Genomic DNA, 19,223 nt, shown 5'->3' with positions numbered 1-19,223 from the left:
ATCGTATAGTTTTTCCCTACGTTCAGGAATAAATCACCGACCAATGAATCAAATGGAATTCTAAATATCACCCCGCTACACACCTCGAGAACGTTGCCTGTGCTTACGCACCGAACCACCACAATAAACTACTGCAGTATATTATCCACACTTGGACAAAAAAAAAACCAAGCACTTTTGTATCCGATGTGTTCTGCCAATTATCCGCTGGCCTGGCATACACTAATGCTGATAACTGACCACCACCAAGGGTACACGATTCTATGCACGATTTCCGTCACAACAGCTATTTTACGCTAGCATTTGTAGAAAACGTTCAAGACTTTTCCTACCACGGCTCCGCGCCCGAAGAAATTGCAAAGCGGTGTCACATCAGCCAAGAGTTTTGTTCAGGCCGACCCGACGATCAAATTTTTGACATTAGGCAGCATGCTGTCTAGGTGGCTGTTTTGCGGCGCTTATTAGACGAACACATTTGCTGTCATACGTTTGTGGTAATTTTTGATCAATTTTAAAAGCTGTCACTATATTGGCTCAGACTGCAGTTCAATAATGTATCCAGGCTCTGCTGCTTATACGTGCAGAAGCTACGAAAAGGAACCAAGCTTAGAGCGGATTTGGAATTATGAATTGATAAAACTAATTTGCATTCAACCAACAGTCTTTTTGCCGTAAGCGAATTGAAATGGTTCCGCTGCTCGTCTGAAATTAGGTAACTAGCCCATGACAAATTATACAAATAAATTAATCTTTAGATCTTCTATTTGTACAAAATGAAACCACCTACTCTGCGTTTTTAAATGTTAATTTGATCGAAATTTGACCAAAATGCTAGTTGGGTGCCTCATTTACTTTTTATCTATCGATCCTGTTAAAAATGTCTATGAACCTTGTCAACACGTGTGCGGCAGAGATGGAGGACATGAAACCACTATTTGTCCTTTTTCCACTTTATTATTTTCCTTTGACAGTAGCCCGCTCATTCGACAGTAGCTGCGGTGATTTGTTTACCACCGAAGTATCAGTTCTGCCGCATTGCCGCAATAATTAATCTATACGTGAATCGCGCGCGATACGTGAAAAACGGAAATCACGATGTCGGAAAGTGATGTCGATTTTGATACATCCAACGTGGAAATTGAAGAACTCGAAGTTGATGAGGTCGATGAATCGGCACTTTCCGAGTTTGTGGAACTGCAACAGCAGCCCGTAATGATGCATCCGGCATCACATACCACTCAATCGACCTCATCGACCGGTGCCAATTCTTCCGCCCAATCGGAATCGGAAACGGATGACGAAAATGTACAACAGCGGGAAGTTTTAATCAAGAAGCTGGTAGCCCGGGAAATCAGTTTCTCAGAGTACCAGGCACGGATGCAGCAGGAAGATGATATGGACGACGAAGATGCTGAAATCGAACAGAGCCGAAAGAAGAAATCCTCCTTTTTCCAAGATCTTAACCACTCACGCCGTGATATTCTGAAAGGTAACTTTCAAGGTTCCACCAAACCAGAAGGCAAATCGGTAATGCGACGTCAAAAACGTAGCCTTCCAACGGCACTACAAGGTTTAATGGGGCAAGCAAACCTGTGCTACGCTAGGAGTGACATAAAAACTGCGGAAGATCTCTGTATGGAAATCATCCGGCAGGTCCCTTTGGCCCATGAACCTTTCATAACGCTGGCCCAGATACACGAGATGGATGATCCGGAAAAGTATCTGCAGTATTCGCTAATCGCAGCACATCTGAATCCTTCCGATTCGGAACAATGGTTACATGTGGCTGAAATATTTATCACTCGCGGAAACGTAGAAGAGGCATTAAAATGCTACACTCGAGGCATTAGAGCAAATCCGAAAAATGTAGACATACGCCTCAAACGTGCCCAGCTGATGGAGACTAGAGACGAAAAGCAGGCACTAAAGTACTACTATAACATGCTCCCGTTCATCCCTAAAGAACAAGCCGATTTTCTCATCAGTACTGCAAAACGAGTGGCCAAAAAGTTTCACGAAGAAACCAATGTCGGTGCAGCGTTGGACGCAATGCAGCGAGCGTATAGTACGGCGCCGGAGAAATTTAGCATGGAGGACATTAATCTGCTGATTGAATTGCTAATTGCCAACGGACACTATCGCCAAGCGCTGGACATTCTTGCAATGCACGCAAGCGTGGAACTGTACAACTACGAACTCGGGGTTGGAGAGGAATCTCAGATGAGTCCAAACTTCTCCATCGTTATTCCAGACGACATAGTTCTTGATCTGCGTACGAAGCTAGCAGTAGTTCTGGTGCATTTGAAGTGTGAACAGTGTTTTGATAAAGTTATAGATGATATTCTCGCACACATTGACCCAGAGAATGATGGCGATTGTTTTCTAGATGTTGCTGAGGCGCTGATGAAGGAGGAATACTACCGTCATGCGCTGCGGCTGCTGGTACCGTTGATCAAAAGCAAAAAGTTCTCGCTAGCTGCGGTTTGGTTGCGCTATGCTGATTGTTCTCGATGGATTGATAATTATGACGAGGCTATTATAGGCTATAGAAAGGTAATGACGCACAGTTAATACTTTTTCGGGTGCTTTAACTAATTTATCAATTTAATCCGCTCTACTTCTAGGTAGTTTCGCTGGCAGATTATCTCGACGCAAGATTAGCACTTGCAGCACTGCTTAAAAAAAAGGGCCAATACGACGAAGCATTGAAAGCATTAGAACAAAATCCCGAAGTTGATTATCTAGACCCGGAGGTGCTTCACGAGCGGTGCCTGTTGCTGCATGAAGTTGGTCGCTACCAGGAGTTTCTCGAGGCAGGTTTCATGTTGGTCGCCCGACATTGCTACCAGATTAAAAAACGCCAGGATATAGCGGTTTTATCGCACGTAAAGTACCATGAGAACAAAAGTCGGATTCTCGGTGAAGGCGTACCGGATTTCGTAACAGGGAACGATTTATCGCTTGAAACTGAATGGGATCTCGCCCTCCGCTTGCTGACCGTGGCTGATGAACAACGCGATTATACGTACTACATGAAGCTGGTGTTTACGTTGCAGACTTCTAAACGGTTTCACTGCTATCGCTCGGAACTGCAACAGCTTGCCCTAACGGCATGTATTTACAACCGGGATCCAACCTTTGGATTAAACATTATGCGAGATCAAATTCGACCATTGTTCAACCTGAAGGGCGATGCATTTGAAACGAAGATCAACCATCCGCAGCTTTGGAATTTGTTTAATTTGGTCGTGTTCATAAGCGGCGACGTGCGATACCAACGCTATCTGTCACGAATTTTTTTCCGTTCGCCAATAATCGGAATGTATCCGAAGGTGTTGATTGCCAACTATCATCTCAACTGCTCTACATATAAGTACGCCCTGAATGAATACAATAAAATATATCTCGCCACCAATGATCCGCTGCAAGCGATGATGATCGCTGTCACACTGACACAAATCGCCTGCCAAAAGTTCACCAAACACAAGCAACAGCTAATCGCACAAGCGAACGTGTTTATGGAAAAGTATCTCGCTGACCGACCGGAAGAATTGCGTCATGAAGCTTTCTATAACTTGGGTCGAATGTATCATCAGTTAGGGCTGCTTCATCTAGCAGTCGATTACTACAAACGAGTGTTAAGCTTCGACAGTCCGATCGTTAGGAATAATCCGCAGTATTTGGATTTGAAAGCTGAGACTGCTTTCAATTTAAGTTTTATCTACAAACATAGTGGAAATCATGAACTAGCCCGTAAATATCTTCATGAGTATATTCAAGTATAGGTTATAAAACTAGAAATTTAATTTGATAGGATACATACATACATATTTTATATCAGTACTACAATCAGTACTTCTCACTTGATATCATCTGTGTTATTATGCCAACGAACTCTTTGATGAATTTTGCTAACGAAATGCAACAGTTTTGATTTTCCCTACAATTTTCCTAATTTCGGAAGTCTTAAGATCTGTTTAACACTTCGGTACATGTTATTGGTTTTATTGAATGTTTTAAAATATTAACACTTTAGTCATCTATCAAATGGATCACTCCGTTAGTTAGGGATGCTATATTCTTTTCAAGGCAATGTTTGCATTTTAAATTTCACGCTGAATTGTTATGATGGACAAAGCTCTTGTGTATTTGATTTCTTTTTGATCTCACTTAATTCTCTTTCATACCGTTGCCTGATATGCAGGCAGCAGTTACTCACATGATTTATGTTCAGACTAATAGTTCTGTGCAAATCATTATTCTTTACATTTCAAGCAAGGTTTCACATTGACGCCATGATAAGATCAACAAAACGTCGTGCAGAGTAAAATGATTTTCATTGATTTTTCATTCATGAATTGTAAACGCTTAAGTTTGTTGAGTTAACGAAACAAAACCATATTTGTAAAAGTTGTATCGGTTATAGAATCAAACAACAGTTAAATAGCAATTTCTTAAATGTAATTTGTTGTAAATGTCTTCGTTTTCTTTAAAATAAATTTGAAAAATGAAAAGATCTCGAAACAGAACGAATAAACCTTTTAACGCAAAACTAACAAAACAAAAAAAAATCGCCAAAGCTCGTAATCCAATATTTCACGATGATTACGGCAATGCTTGCACATTTGCAATGTGGTTACGCAGATATTTGCAGTATTTATATCTTAAATTATTGTAATCAGTATATTACGTTTATTTGTTTTTCTCATCCGGTAAACTAAATTGAAGAAATGATGACTAACGTGTTTTGTTATGGTAATTATTTTGTTCTTACAGAAGTATAAATTAATTTGTGGGTGATTTTTTATTGCTCGTCTTCACCAAGCAACACTAGCAAATGTGAGAGTTTGGTAGTAAATGCGGAAATGAATAATTTTATCAACTTAGTGTTCTCACCGGGATCCATCCAATAATGGTAAAACAATTCTCAGTCTTTGTTAATATGCGGTGCATTATAAAGTTTTGTTACATTATCTATATACGATTTTTAACAGCATCACTGACTACCACTAAACAATCCAACCTTTTGTTTGCTGTGGTAACATAAATAATCTAATTTAGTATAACTTTTTTCGGTTAGTAAGAATTGTAGAAGCTTTTAAATTACATTGATTTCTTGGCTAAACTAATGTTTGTTGTTTCATTTCAAATTCAGATTCAAATTATTCCAACGTAATTCGTCGCACGCCACACGACATGCAAAACTTAGCGCTACTGATCATGAACCGCGCACCACATTCATGGCAAAATTTGGACATAGGATTCATAATCAGATTTGGAATCCCGTCAGGGCTATCTTTGTAAGGATGTGATTCCTGCTTGTGTCCCTTGACCGAAACACTGGTTATGGGCGGAAGAGATGTGTGAAGCGGAAGGCTGTTGAAGGAGCTGTCTGTCGTTGACTGCGCAAGTTGGTTCTGACTGGTGGTAGAGCTGCGTGAACCCGGTCGTACCTGGCGTATTGGCACAGGGGGTGCATAATCTGGTGGTGACTGCGTGGATAGACTGCTACATATCATCAAAAAGGTGATAGGAAAGTCGGAAGAAATAGGGGACATAATTAAAAGCTGTTAGTAAGGCAACCATCGTTAACAATTTATTAAAACCATGCGCATGTACTGCATCACCTCTTCATATGTTTTGGATGAAATGATTTCAATTCTTGAAGAGCTTCATTCATTCTTTATATGTATTAATTTATTATTCGGTTATGAAATCAGCAATATTGACAGACGTCACATAAAAATTATGCGATTGATTCGAATAGTTTGATAAGGTATAACGTTATATTAAATTGTTCATACATTATTTCCCAGTTATTGTTGTTTTCTATGCTTTGGTTATATTCAAAAGATATTATTTTGCTAATACATAGATGTACTAGCGATACTGTTGATGCTACTAAGATTGTGTGAATCCTAGGTTTGTTAAATTATCATGGGAATGGTGTGAAGATCGCATAGATTTACGATACCTACCTGCGATACGCTGAATCAGCACTGGCCTGCGATCGTTCAGAAGATCGCTTATTCAGTGGAAAATCCTCTACGCTGTACAATTCCTCGGAATCGATCGAGCATACTGAGGACGAGGAACCGCACATACGGTTTAGTTCCTGTACGCTTTTTAATAGATCACGCTCGAGATGATCAAAAGAATCCGTTTGGTATCGTGCTTCGTACATGTATCCGGTAGGATGGGTAGAAGTTGGAGTTGAAGATGATGTGCTGGTGGTATGGTTAGCGTGATATGATTTGTTACTGTAGCTAGTGTTCCTACCGTTTACTGGACTTGGTGATGAGTAGTACGGATTTGTAGCTTGTTGCACATTCTTGCCATTTCCGTTCAACGCGGGGTCCGCCGCTGTTGGTTTATGAATATTGGGTAAATTTTGCTTAGTAGATAAAAACGTACTACCACCAGCAGGGCCGTTACTAGATGACGTTGGTACGGCAGGTAGAGAAATGGCTGCAGAGTCTTCACTCATTCTTCGACGGGCAATGGCTGGTGAGTTTCGCATGTTGTTCAATTGCTGTCCTAGCGGTTGAACAACTTCAGCACCCTTTGAATGTTCGAGGCCATTGCCAGCTGTTGTGCTGTGATTATGTGGAGTTTTGTTATTAATCGAATTGCTGTTATAGTAAGAGTTACTGCTGATGCTGTAATGGCTAGGACTACTAAAGCTACTACTACTATTACTACTGTTATTATTACTGGCTGTGCCGCTACCATTCCGCACACACACATCCACGCGTGGCACGCCACTACTTTCATTATTGTGTGCGTAATGGATTGAGTTTACGACGACTTTGCTATGACCACTGTCGAGGCTGTTGCTTCGTTTGCCATTGGCAGAATCATTGTGAGTGGTCAAAGCACGACGACTGCTGACGGAACTATTTGTACGGGCAAACAATGAATGTTTATAATCCTTCGCACTGGCTGGCGACCGTCGATGTAAATCCTCCAGAGATTGCATAAATTCATCAACGTCGAAATGCTCTAGCGCAGAAGATATAACCGATCGATCACGACGACTATCAGAACTGGACGGTGTAGTGGTGCTTGAAGGTGATCGTGTGTTCACAAAATCGCTCAACGTTGACCTTGGTGATACCAGCCTGTCAAGGTTGTAGGATGTTGGCAATCCAGGGCTCTTGGGTTTGGGTTGATCATCTCTCTTAATTGTCGACGTTGGTGTGGAAGGGTTTTTTGACTGTTCCTGTGCATCCGACTGCCCTAACTCATGCCCGGTACGGTATCCCGAATCTTCTCGATCCTGTCGAGTAAGTTGTGGTCTTTTGTCACAGTTTGTACTATTTTGGTTAACTCTATGATCCACTGGGGTCGAGGAATGACTTGCTGTGGGACTACTATTGTTGCTTGTGCTGCTTTCAGTACTGCTGATGTGGCCATCGTTGGTTTTGCTATAATCGAAACTAGTTTCTTTACGAGTACGTTCTGGGGGTTTTGGTGCCACACTTATAGAAACTCGTGGAGGCGGTGGAGGTGCAACGGATCGTTCCAGTTTCGGTTCAACAGTTTTTAATGTAAACTGCTTTCCTTCTGCAGATATGTTGCCTAGAGTGCTGCTATTCCTGCTGCTGCAACTACCATCGATATCCTTAGTAGAAGATTTGACCAGAGTTATAGGTAAATTATCACATTTGTTTATAAGCTTTGGATCGATATAGCTAGTATCAGCACGATTATCGTTGTCTACTTGGAGTTCCTTCTGTTTCGTAATACTAGTCTTTCCAATTATTGCGTCCAGTGAAATAACCATCGGTTTAATGTTAACAGATTCACTGACATTATCACTGTTATAAGTGATAGGCTCCAGCTTAATTGGAATTAGCTTTTGCGCTTGTTTTTTAACTGATTCGTGCTCGACCGTTGGAACGCTTCGCTTCGTAGTCTTTATTTGTTCTTCATCGGTTGTAATGGTTTCATTATTCTTCGCGACGGGATGCACAATGTTCAGCAAGTCTTGTTTCTTCTGTTGATTTGCTTCTGCGCTTAACGATGACGTTCGTTTGCTAAGACTATTACTTTTATCTTTCATATCCTTCTCGCTGAATGCTAGTTCATTTTCGTACTTAAGAAATACGGCCAATGAATCCGTTTTGGACAGTGGTATCTCACCACCGGCAGGATTATTTGGATCCTTGATATCCAGTTTAAGATTCTTTCGAACCGTACTGGAGTCGCGCAATTTCGGTTTCGGTTCCGTCATCTGCAGAGCATTAAATGTCGATTTTATCGGCAATTCGTCATACTCAGAGGATTTGAGAAAATTGGGTGACACCGGACCATCGTCGGTGATACCCTTCTGTATGTTGGACTTTGCCTTTTCCACATACATCGGGCGAGACACTTTGCGTGGCATTCGCAAAGAGTACGCTCGCCGGAAATTCGAATTGTGGTGCGTACTTTTCGCTGTATTACCACCATTAGTTGATTTGTCGGAAGCAGTACTACCATTAGTGCTCATCTGATTGAGCCGTGATGTGCTGGTAGTACTACCTGGGGAGCTGGCATGTATCAAGGACGTAGCAGGAGAAAACAACTCCTCAAGCTGCCGTCTAGCAGACAGGAATGGATCGTACCGGTCTGGGCTGTATCCACTGGTAGTGAAACGGGTATGGGGGAGAAAAGAATAAACAAAATCGTAGTTCGAATTGGATCCAATTACGTGCCAAATCACGTTATTGTACAAATTGTTAGATTTTGGAGAAGTTATGGTTTACAGATTTTAAGCATGAAAAGGAATAAATGCAGCGAAGCGTCCGTCAAGTGGTATAGTCTATATTCATTGTCTGGTTAATGCATTTCATGAACTTGATGCATAGCATATTGAGTGCAATTGACGAGAAGAATACCTGACTAACGAAGGTGTTGGTATACGAAACGCAGTGAATTACTCTTTTTCGTAAGTATGTACATAACTAGCATAAGTGCATTAATCATTTTATTTAGTACAAAATCAAACCAAACCGTGAAAACCACACGTGTAAACATATAAATAAAAAACGAAAAATTACCGATTCTTGCTTTAAAGCGCATAAAAATAAAGACTTTTCCATTTCAATTTATTGACCTTGGAGCCGGGGTAAAGTGCGTCTGCGTAATTCTAAGTGCAACAAAGAATCTAATTTTATAAAATCCCCCACACATCAAACAGAACCGAAATAGATATTTGAATAGCGCAAAATGAATACAGTGCTACCGGTACCGGTGACAATGACGGCTCGTATGAACGGCCACTAGCTCTAATCACACTTGATCGTTAACCCTGGCCATGGAAACAGATAAACCACCAACCAACCTGTTGCTCGTACATCGTACTGTTTGCGCGATGACCGGTCGATGGGTCATCCGTTCGCTATGGTTATGGCCAATGATTTCGAACTTCTCAACTCTCTGCTCGGTAGTCCGTAGTTGTTTGTGCTGCTTGTGCACCGTCGTATTGCTGTCTATAGTGGAACGGTTCAGTAGATTTTTTAGATGAGTACGGCAACCGGCATCAATTCGGTTGTTGTTCAAGTTGTTGGTATGGTAGCTGTGATTGCAGTGGCTACTATTCTTATTAGTGACGTTGCTGTTGTTATTGTTATTATTGTTCGTATCGCTAGGCAGTCGTTCACTACTGAGTGTTAATGTCTTGGCCCGTTTCGTGCCTTTTTTGGGTTCTTCGCGTTTGATGATTTTTGGTTCCTTGGTGAGGCTAAGAATGTTGCCCAAAGAGTTTTGCTGCAATGAATGTGGTGAGAGATGGAATTTTCTGCTGGGATGGAAATGGATAGGTCGGTATTGGATAGAGGATGGGTGTTTGAAAAAGTAAATCATGCGATAAAATGAAAAGATGGATCAAAATGAGAAGCATTGAAAAATAAGAATAAGATATAGTTAGTACAGTCGTATTATTAGGGTTTTGCGAGGCGGAATGCACAATACATTTGCACTTGTCATTCGTTCATGTGATTTTTCAACATTTTCGACTTACTTATCGCTCGACACAGATGAGCTCATCGAATTGTGACGTGGCATGTGTAAATCTAATTCTGCTAGGCTGTTCGTAGATCCACCGCAACTCAAACTTCCCGAATATTTTTCTCGATTTAAGGCACGTTTCGATCTGCAATGCATAGAAAATCGTTGAGACACTCGTGAAAATCATGGTCTCTGTCGGTTGCTTACCGTATTTGTGGAGCTTTATACTGAATTCTAGCCTGGAGCCTTTCTTTCGCAGCTGAAATGGTTTGGTTGTTGTTGACGTTTCTATTCAGCAGTGCTTTCTCACGACACCACTCGACATGTCGATCGTACGCTTTCATACCAAAACAGCGCTCACAGTACGGACATGGTTCGTTCTGTTGTGACATGCTCCTTTTTAATACCGGCTTTGGCGTACACGCAGCACTTGGCATAGACGTGGACATCGTTGTAGGGCTGAATTCTTTACGTTCAAATGTAGGTGTTTTGCTGAGACTTAACTTCCGTACGGGTATAGCCTGTAATATGTACACATCATTAGAACATTAAGGTTATAACGCATTTTGACATTAATATTCACATTTCAGTAGAAAACATTTATCACAGAAAGTTAGCGCATGCCCCAACGAAAATAATGTGATAAAATGATTGATTTACTTTGAAATGAACATACACACAAGGAAATATTTCGTGTAATCAATTAAGAACAATGAGTATTTCTTATAAAATGATAAAATTGCTGACGAATGGCGGAAAATTAGCAAACATGCGCAAATGAAACACACAGCATGCAAATAAAGGTTGAAAACTAGTTCTGCTCATTAGAATTTTTGTATTAAAACAATATGGATCCAGATACGATATGATATGATATGATAGTATCTGAGTTTCTTTACATTATTTAACTACATACAGTTATTTACGTTAAACCTTACATCATTGTGTATACTTCACCGATATTCAATACTATCTTTATGAAAAAAAGGTATTATCCTTTAACAGAACTGTTTAAATTTTTCATATACAATTCGATGTTATAACACATGAAACACATAAAAACTCACCTCATTTGAGGAGCTTACCGTCTTTTGTGGGAGTCCAAAATTTTTCGGCAAGTAAGACGCAAGCTCAGTGCCTTCCCTTCGCTGACGGGAAGAATCGAACGGTTTTCGTTTTTTCGTTTGAACTCGCTCACAAATGCTGGTGTGTTTGGTCAACGATAACGGCGCAAACTTCCTCAAACAGATTGGACATGGTTGCAGTTCCAGGTTCGGTGGCGGTTCGAACGAGGGGTCGAACGTTTTGTAAGACTTGCATTCTTCGATGTAGACAGGCTCTTCCTTTTCGGTTTCTGTATATTGTTGTTTTTCGTTAAGATTATTATCTGAAAAACGAAACAGTGTGGTATGGGAATATGTTACTAACAATTAAGTGTTTATTTTTGATGTCGAAAATGAAATTTATTTCATTGAATTGTAATTGGGTGTAGCGTAGGAGAGCAATTTCAGCTACTGTCTTTCAATAATCCGATTAAACAGACATGATAAAAATGTTACACTCTCGATTTAACAACATGATACAATCTTCTAATTCCCTTTTATTTTCTCTAGAGCATGTTGCTACTTCCTTTTAAACCCGCGTGAACTACAGCCGCGGTATTAGTAGAATTATTAATCATACCATCCAACCCTAGCAAAAATGATTAAAACATCAGTCAGGCGTATCCGACAGTCGTGGTCTCGCTCCGCCTATCCATCTGTTACAACAAGTGAACACAAAGACGAAGGCTATTTGATATCGCGCAGCTTCAATCAAAGACAAGTTATCGCGCCATCTGATGCCTGTGGATTTGGCGAGCCGCCTGTGGGAGAGCAAATAAATATAGAAGTCCAGCGCGAAACCTGTCATTTGTAGTGCCTTCATTTTTGCACTCAAGTTACCAGGTCTCGTTTTGTTGTTGAGGTTTTAATTATTTAATCCGTTCACTTACAGCGAAGAGCTACATGACAGTTGCTAATTATGATTAATTGTTTACTTGACTATTTCTACTTTTAAATTTAATCTCACACAGCAGCCAATAAATGGCTGAAGTATGATGATATAATTTGCGAGTTCAATTTACAGAACAAAAGCTGAAATAGATGTAGCACCAGAGTCTACAAATGAAATAACCGGGATTAACGAATATGTGTCAACGATAAAAAATAAAAAAAACTTTAAAGTAGATAAGACAAAAGATACGGAGGAAAAACCTTGATGAATTTGTACTATCCTTAGTGTAACATATGGATGATATAAAGGTTAAGAACCGTTATAAATGTAATAAATGAATAAAAATAAATAAGACACCATTACTAGGGCACTTTTTTCTTCGATTCGACACTTAGTCTGGAAGATATCATTATGCATCTACTTACATATCTATTACGTATCACCTGCGACAACTTAGAAGAAAGATGCACAAATTAGCGAATAATTCAAGTAACATTTGCGGGAAAATTTTTGGCTTATTTTTGCAATAAAGCAGTGCGACCAGGTTAAATATAGCAAACATATTATTTATACTACTTTACTACAAACTAACACGGTCCAACTGTACGGTAGAGTACACCCGGGATAAGATGCCCTTTCACTGTTTAAAGAAATAAATGTCTCCAATCTAATTCAAGCAATACGGTCTGGCCGTTTTTCATGAATAAAGAAAAACACACGGTCCTACTCGAAGCTGAATAATTTATTTATCAAATAATATGAAGCGACAACATGATCTAAACATACTTCAACTGTTTAGTTAGCTGTTAGCCAATTGAAAAATCGAACTTTTCACGCTGTATATTGTGAATACTTTAATTTATTGTACCCTAATGTGCCTGCCCAGACCAGCTAGATCGGTAGCTACAATTAGAGCTATTAAATTTATAGCAGTGTATGCTGAACTGTCTTGAGCTCTTGGATGATCTGCTATAAAACTATTTTGATTAAGGTCAGTAAACCATAGAAGATGTAAACTATAAATTTTCTCCACTGTACTCTGTAGTGTTATTGCACTACATTGCATTGTGAATATATAGGGCGCCGTTTTCTCTTAAAACGTATTTAATGTCAAAACCTTCTTTTAACAAACGCATGAACGCCTATTGGAGCTAGAAATAGTTTACCAATATAGTGGACACATCGCGTTTTTTAGATCAGAACAATAAAAACATTCATCAGGTTCCATTCGATCTTGCCATCCGTTACTGTTTGTGTGCAAGCTTATTTGCTAGACACGTGCTAAAAAAATTCAAAGCCACTGGGTCACATGTTGAGCGTTCCGCTTAATTTGTATTCCAAGCGAGTTGTTTTGAGCAGGATTTGTTGTTAGTTGGCTTCACACACTCTTGCTCCTAAGTTTATCACACCGTGTCTGCTTCAAAAATGTTTCAATATGTAACAAAAATCGAAGGATTGTTGTTTGTTTACGCTTTCATCATCTCTTAAGTCCGGTTTGTGTTGAATTGAGCAACTCTTTCGAAGAATATTTCCACGATGAGATCATTGTTATCAATTTTAAAAAATTATGAAACATTGTGGATATAGCGTTATAGAACTCTATACTATACTGCATGATGTGACTTTTATGTTCCTTGTTCCCTTATCTGTAAGAGATATTTAACTCAGGTTTACATGGCACGTTCATTGAAGCTTAGACGGGTATTCATTTCGATGGAATAACTGACACATAGCTTGCGATCATCTTTCCATATTTCGCTCAGGGCAAAGATCAAATGACTTTAGCAAATATTGCACACCACTTAGCAACTCCCTCCGTATGACACTGTTAGTTAATCCCCATTTAGGGGTTTGCGTTGGTGTCATGTACTCGATTCTCAGCGTTAGTCCTAGATTCGTACATACGACTGTTATACTCGATTCTTATACAGTCAATACCCCTATTACGCGGTTCTCGACTTTAATTTTTTAAAGTCGCGGTTTTTTTAATTCGCGGTTCAAATTTTAAAAATTTGACATTTCATGCAGTTTTGCACTAAATACTAAATTTTTAAATTCCAAATTTCAAAAAATACTTCACATTCCATAATTAAAAAAATAAATCTCATTACATGTTATTGTAATTCTTGAAATAATCGTATAAATATCAACTTTGAATGTGCTTCGTAGCGTGAGAATAAGTAGACGATCCCTTAATACGACATGTTATAAACGATGGTTTAGAGGAAACTCGAGATCCGCGAATTTCTCTGGAACGCATTATCCGCGTATCCGCGTATGTAAACGTTTGGAATGAAATCATCAACGAACGAAAGTAACCATCTCATGTAACACCATTTCTACAAATCGCTCTTTCTGACGAGCAATGCTTAAGAGTTTAATAACATCATTATACTCTTTATATATGGCACTGATCACACGTACATACTTCACTCACTCTAATTAACCCATTGATCGAACCCGAAGCAATTTCTTCACGATCACGTCGTTGCACAAAAGGTTTTCAGTAGAAATGCGGCGCAAACATGAAAAGTGGTTCTAACAGGCGTAGTTTATTAAGAACAAAGGAAATAGTGCACATCACATGTTCAATTGACACAACACGTCTGAGTTTGATGCGTTCCATACTGTTGACTTAAACTTGAATGAGGTTCACACGGGTTCAGAAACTTCGTTTCCCTTTCACACAACATAAAGACACTGATACGCGTGATTGAATACACTGTACCAGCTACTCTCGCACTCGTTTAAAAGTCATATAGATTAAATTACGTCATTATTTCACATTGCAGAAATTCTGATAACCTCTCAATACAAATTCACTAATCCAAATACAGCATTCGCAGCACAATCAATCTAACGGGTAGTCAATCAGCGCTCTTTGCTTGGGCACTCGATGTCGACACAACTGAAATCGACATGTCACTGCCGAAAACAAGTTTACCATTTAGCGACTTATGCTACATATGTCTACCATTGAGCGTTCAGTGTTTCCCTCTTATCGTGCTGAGATCGATATTTGTCATCTCTTTTCTACTGTGCAGTGGAAGGAGCACATCAAATTCGTATTCACCTATCTCTGTTACATACAGATATTAAAACGTTTTTATTCACTAGAGAGTAAAAGAGATACATCTTCTGGTTATGTTTAATGCTACTAAAATGGTGCACATAGTGGTCAATCAAATCAAAAAAGGATATCTACGTGATTCGTCGATTCGGGATTTTTTTTTCCAACCAGTGCAGCAGATACTAGTTGTACAACAGTGCACACAATATGGGAACGACAACTTTGAAGCGTTTGGCGTTACTCGTGAGAAACCGGTTTCGCCTGCCGAATGTCATGAAATGCGAAACAGATTTTTCTTTAACAAAATTGTATAAAGCATGAACTTCCAACTAATCATTCCAAAACAGTAAAAATATTCACTATACTCAACTGAGGTCTGATTAAAGTTTGTTTTTCTATCCGTTTGCTGATTACTTCCAAAAAGCCCATTTCGGTCATTCGCTTTTTTCGTAGCGATCAGGATTTTCTAGGACTGATCAATCCGATATACTCAGCAATCTTGAAAATGTTAATGTTATGAATATGTATGGAATAGATAACAACTTAATATAATTTCGTAATAGTGCCAAATATCAAGTTTTAGTTTTAGTTTTACTGCAGACGTTTTTCCGTATGGTCCCATAAATTATCAAATGGAACAAAACACAAAGCCATCAATTGATGGTCAGCCAGTAAGTTCGTAAGAATGTTCCTTTTTCTATTCAATGATGGCTGATGATCTTTAATCGTCAAACAATTCAAATGGTTCCGATAAGCTCCCCAAACAAAATCACGCGGTTGCATCTCATTATCGGTTACTTTATCCCAACGAACCGGTTAAACGCTGGACGATACATTCGTTTATGATGTCCATGTTGTGGTAAAAATTCATGAATATTTGATATGAACAGTCTGGTGCAAAACAACATTCAAGCGAGTTTTTTGTCTTATCTGCATGATATTCCCAGCACCTGTGTGCAAATTCTCGGTGGAAACCAGTTGAGATTTACTTTTTCTTCCCTTCCCAAATGTTCTCTTTGCGCATATTTCATGATTATAATGTCGACAAACATTTTTGATTCTTCGGCCTCATTTACGATTCACATTTTGTTGTGAAACAACATTTTTTTCCTTCTACTGATTCTGCCCACAAAATCGTAACCTTGAGGTCTAACCCCGGTTCAATGTTCAAACTGATACGTAAGATGTTGAGATCTTTTTGGCAGCTGTGTCAGGTTTGCGACGTACTTATTATTCGCGTAATGCATGTATCTCGAGTTCACCATCATAAGCGTGCCATATGGCCTCATAAACATCGCGCAGCCAGCTCTTTACCACAAATGACTTTTTTTTATCGCTCCAGGAGGCCAACATGGTACGGGCGGATTTTTAATCGGACCATGTTGTATTTAATTTCTTCATGCTCCTTTTACACCGGCAACGCGGTGCCACAATACACACATTTTGGCCCGGTTCGTATTTATTTGTGCGTGTACACCGGATTGATTTATCTTCATATCATTTTTTCCTGACCCATTTCCTTCAATCGTTTCCACTCGGTCTCCTCCGGGAGCACACACATACAGCTATGCCAGTCGTGAGGTTTTTTACCTTGGAATATAGTTAAAAAGGAATTACATTCACGAGCGAGGTAGAAAAACACACACCATGTGCACCCTCTGCGTGGTGTCCATCGATAGCGCAAACGCTGACGCCACTGACATGGTGTCGGTAAGATTAAAGTATACCCCAGACTGTCTCGATAAAGGGACGCATTGTAGGCACTTTCGGAGGAGTGGGTAATTTTATAAGATGTTTTATGGACAATTCCTTTGCGGGTATGTTTTACTTTGCAATTAATGGTTTGTGGTGAATGAAAAAGCTCACTGAACAAATCTACAAGATTGTCGTTAAAGTTTTCGAGAACGGAATGTAAGCGATAATGCAACCGTGGTGGAATTAAGCCTTACTTTTCTGAGTGTGTGTCTCTCTTAGTTAAGCGGTATTTCTGTACCTGTACCTAATGACATCTTTACTGCAGACCTGTTTAAGTATTCTCTAATGATAACGAGGAACGACTGATGCCATGTCATTCCCCCCATTCTCGCCATTTTTTTTAAATCATTAATTTAGGTTTATGATCTTTTCGTGCATGATTCCGTTTCAAATCATATTTATTGGTCATATAGTTCATAATGGAAAAGAGGGAGATAATTATTTTTAAAGGTAAGCTATTTTGATCCATTCTGCAAAAACTTACAGCGTTTATAATGCCAAGGGATTTGAATGTCCAAATAAGTTTACTTCAATTTCCAATCGGTGGATACTATTTTGTATTTCTAATTACGAAGCAACCTAATTAAGCCCGGTGGCAATTATCGAGTGATTGATGAATTTTAAAACCCGATAGGGAGCGAGCTTTCTCCAAGCATAATGGGCAGTTACTTTCCGTCGTTGAACCACCGTATGGTTACCATACGTGGCCATTGTGGTGCACCATGGTTTTTTTTTTTCAATCAACCCCTACTATGTGCAATTTCTGGTAGAAAGCTTACCAGCTCCGAATAATTCCTTTTTCCACCCTCCAGACCTACCTGATTTGCACGGTCTCAGCGATGCCCGTTTGCCGGCGGTAAGGATCTCGTAGTCGGTAAGGTTCTTCTTTTCTGTATCATCAGTGTCGACCGTAACTACCGTGCCGTGCCCACTAGCCGCTTCCAGCGGATTAGTAACTAATTTGAGTCGACTTTTTGAAGCACTTCGTTTCAAGCTTAAACTTTTAAATGCACTGGATAGCTTCGACCGGCGCATCGGAATGCCGCACATTTCTACGCCAATGGAATCGCGATGGTTCGTGGTGCTGGCAAGATCGAGTGCATTCGGATCGTGTGCATCGGTGCGTAGTCGCATTCGCACTGGCTCCGGTATTTCGCCAAAACTACTGCCATACTGCTCGTACTGGGCCACAAGATTAAGCCCATTAGAGGTGGATTTCGAAGGTCCTGGGTTTGGTGGCGTAATTTCCAATCCAGACGAGCACGAGCGATTGGAAAGATTCTTTGATGATTTCGATTTAGTTTTGAACAGTTTGTTCCACATTTTGCCAAAAACCTAGAGAACACTTTTCACCACTGTATTGTGACAGTTAAAAACGAAACCTACTGGATACACTCACACTCGCACTACTTACGTAAGATGGCCTTAAATGAGAAGAAATTCCTATTATTTCTGTGAGGTCCGTCCTGTGGTACAAGTCCCAGGAACTAATTTTCACTTGCGATCAGATTTCTTTACTTCCTTTTTGTCATTCGTCTCATGAAACTTATTTGAGGTGCCGCAGTGCAAGCCATCAACTATGAATGATTCAATAAATGATGCAGCATTGTTCTGTAGGAAGCAATGTATCTGCCCTTTTACTTTCCTTCAAACCTTCAATTTTCATTTCAACAGGACTAATTAAAAGTACAGAACTCGGGAAGTGTATGATCGACGCTCACGGGACCCAGCACACCTGTCACCAATAAGATGATAATTGACTGCGGCTTCTATTTACAAAACGGTGGTTCCCTTTCGCGTGGCCATTTCCTTTTCACCGCATTTGCTACCATCACCAAAGTTCAACGAAACCGATAGTTTTCCCTTTACTTTCTGCTCGTTTTACCCTTGATTTTTTGCTGTTGTTTTTCTTTCGGAAGCGGATAGAAATTCCCCCTTGCTTCACCATTTGTGGCAATGGCCGTCACCTATTGGACCTAAAAATGCGAGCCCCCGTCCGAAACGGCATAGCACATTTTCGATCAATTTCCTTATGGGTTTTTGCGGTGTAGCCTAATAGATATCTTCGTTTCCTTTGCGTGTTTCCATTAGCCGAGTAATAGATGTAAGAAAGCCTTCCAATGGTCATGCTTTCGCATACGTATTTTGGAAGAATAGTTTTTAATTAAGACATTGCTATGCTGTTTAAAACAAAAATCGTTTAGAATATTGCTGTCAGTATTTATATGAGTTGAATATAAAAAAGGGTTTTGCTTCAAGGCAACAATCATTGTTTCCAACTCAATGAACTCCCTTGTTAGAGTTATACGATTTATAAACACGTTGTGTGCGTTTGGATAGTCGGAGTCGTTAAACATAGACAAAGTTTGAAAATAAATTGTACTGGACACTAAGAAACTTCAAAGTGCAC

At 39.7% G+C, this 19,223-nt stretch overlaps 2 protein-coding genes across 2 annotated transcripts; one reads left to right on the top strand and one right to left on the bottom strand.

The window, feature by feature from the left end:
- Positions 1-1,095: 1,095 nt before the first annotated feature.
- Positions 1,096-3,785, top strand: LOC128708620 (general transcription factor 3C polypeptide 3). Its single transcript, XM_053803599.1, has 2 exons — positions 1,096-2,553; positions 2,625-3,785. The coding sequence occupies exons 1-2, from the start codon at positions 1,096-1,098 to the stop codon at positions 3,783-3,785; spliced, it is 2,619 nt and encodes an 872-aa protein (XP_053659574.1).
- A 1,377-nt stretch (positions 3,786-5,162) lies between these two features.
- Positions 5,163-18,136, bottom strand: LOC128719849 (probable serine/threonine-protein kinase DDB_G0282963). The gene is made up of 7 exons (XM_053813488.1): positions 17,632-18,136; positions 11,061-11,380; positions 10,201-10,514; positions 10,007-10,138; positions 9,329-9,787; positions 5,979-8,627; positions 5,163-5,508 (listed from the first exon to the last, which is right to left on the bottom strand). Exons 1-7 carry the CDS (start codon positions 18,134-18,136, stop codon positions 5,163-5,165), a joined length of 4,725 nt encoding a protein of 1,574 aa, XP_053669463.1.
- Between the last annotated feature and the right edge of the window lie 1,087 nt (positions 18,137-19,223).

This window comes from Anopheles marshallii, chromosome 2 (assembly GCF_943734725.1).
Source record: "Anopheles marshallii chromosome 2, idAnoMarsDA_429_01, whole genome shotgun sequence".
Taxonomy (NCBI): domain Eukaryota; kingdom Metazoa; phylum Arthropoda; class Insecta; order Diptera; family Culicidae; genus Anopheles; species Anopheles marshallii.
This window is presented reverse-complemented; position numbering and strand designations above follow the sequence as displayed.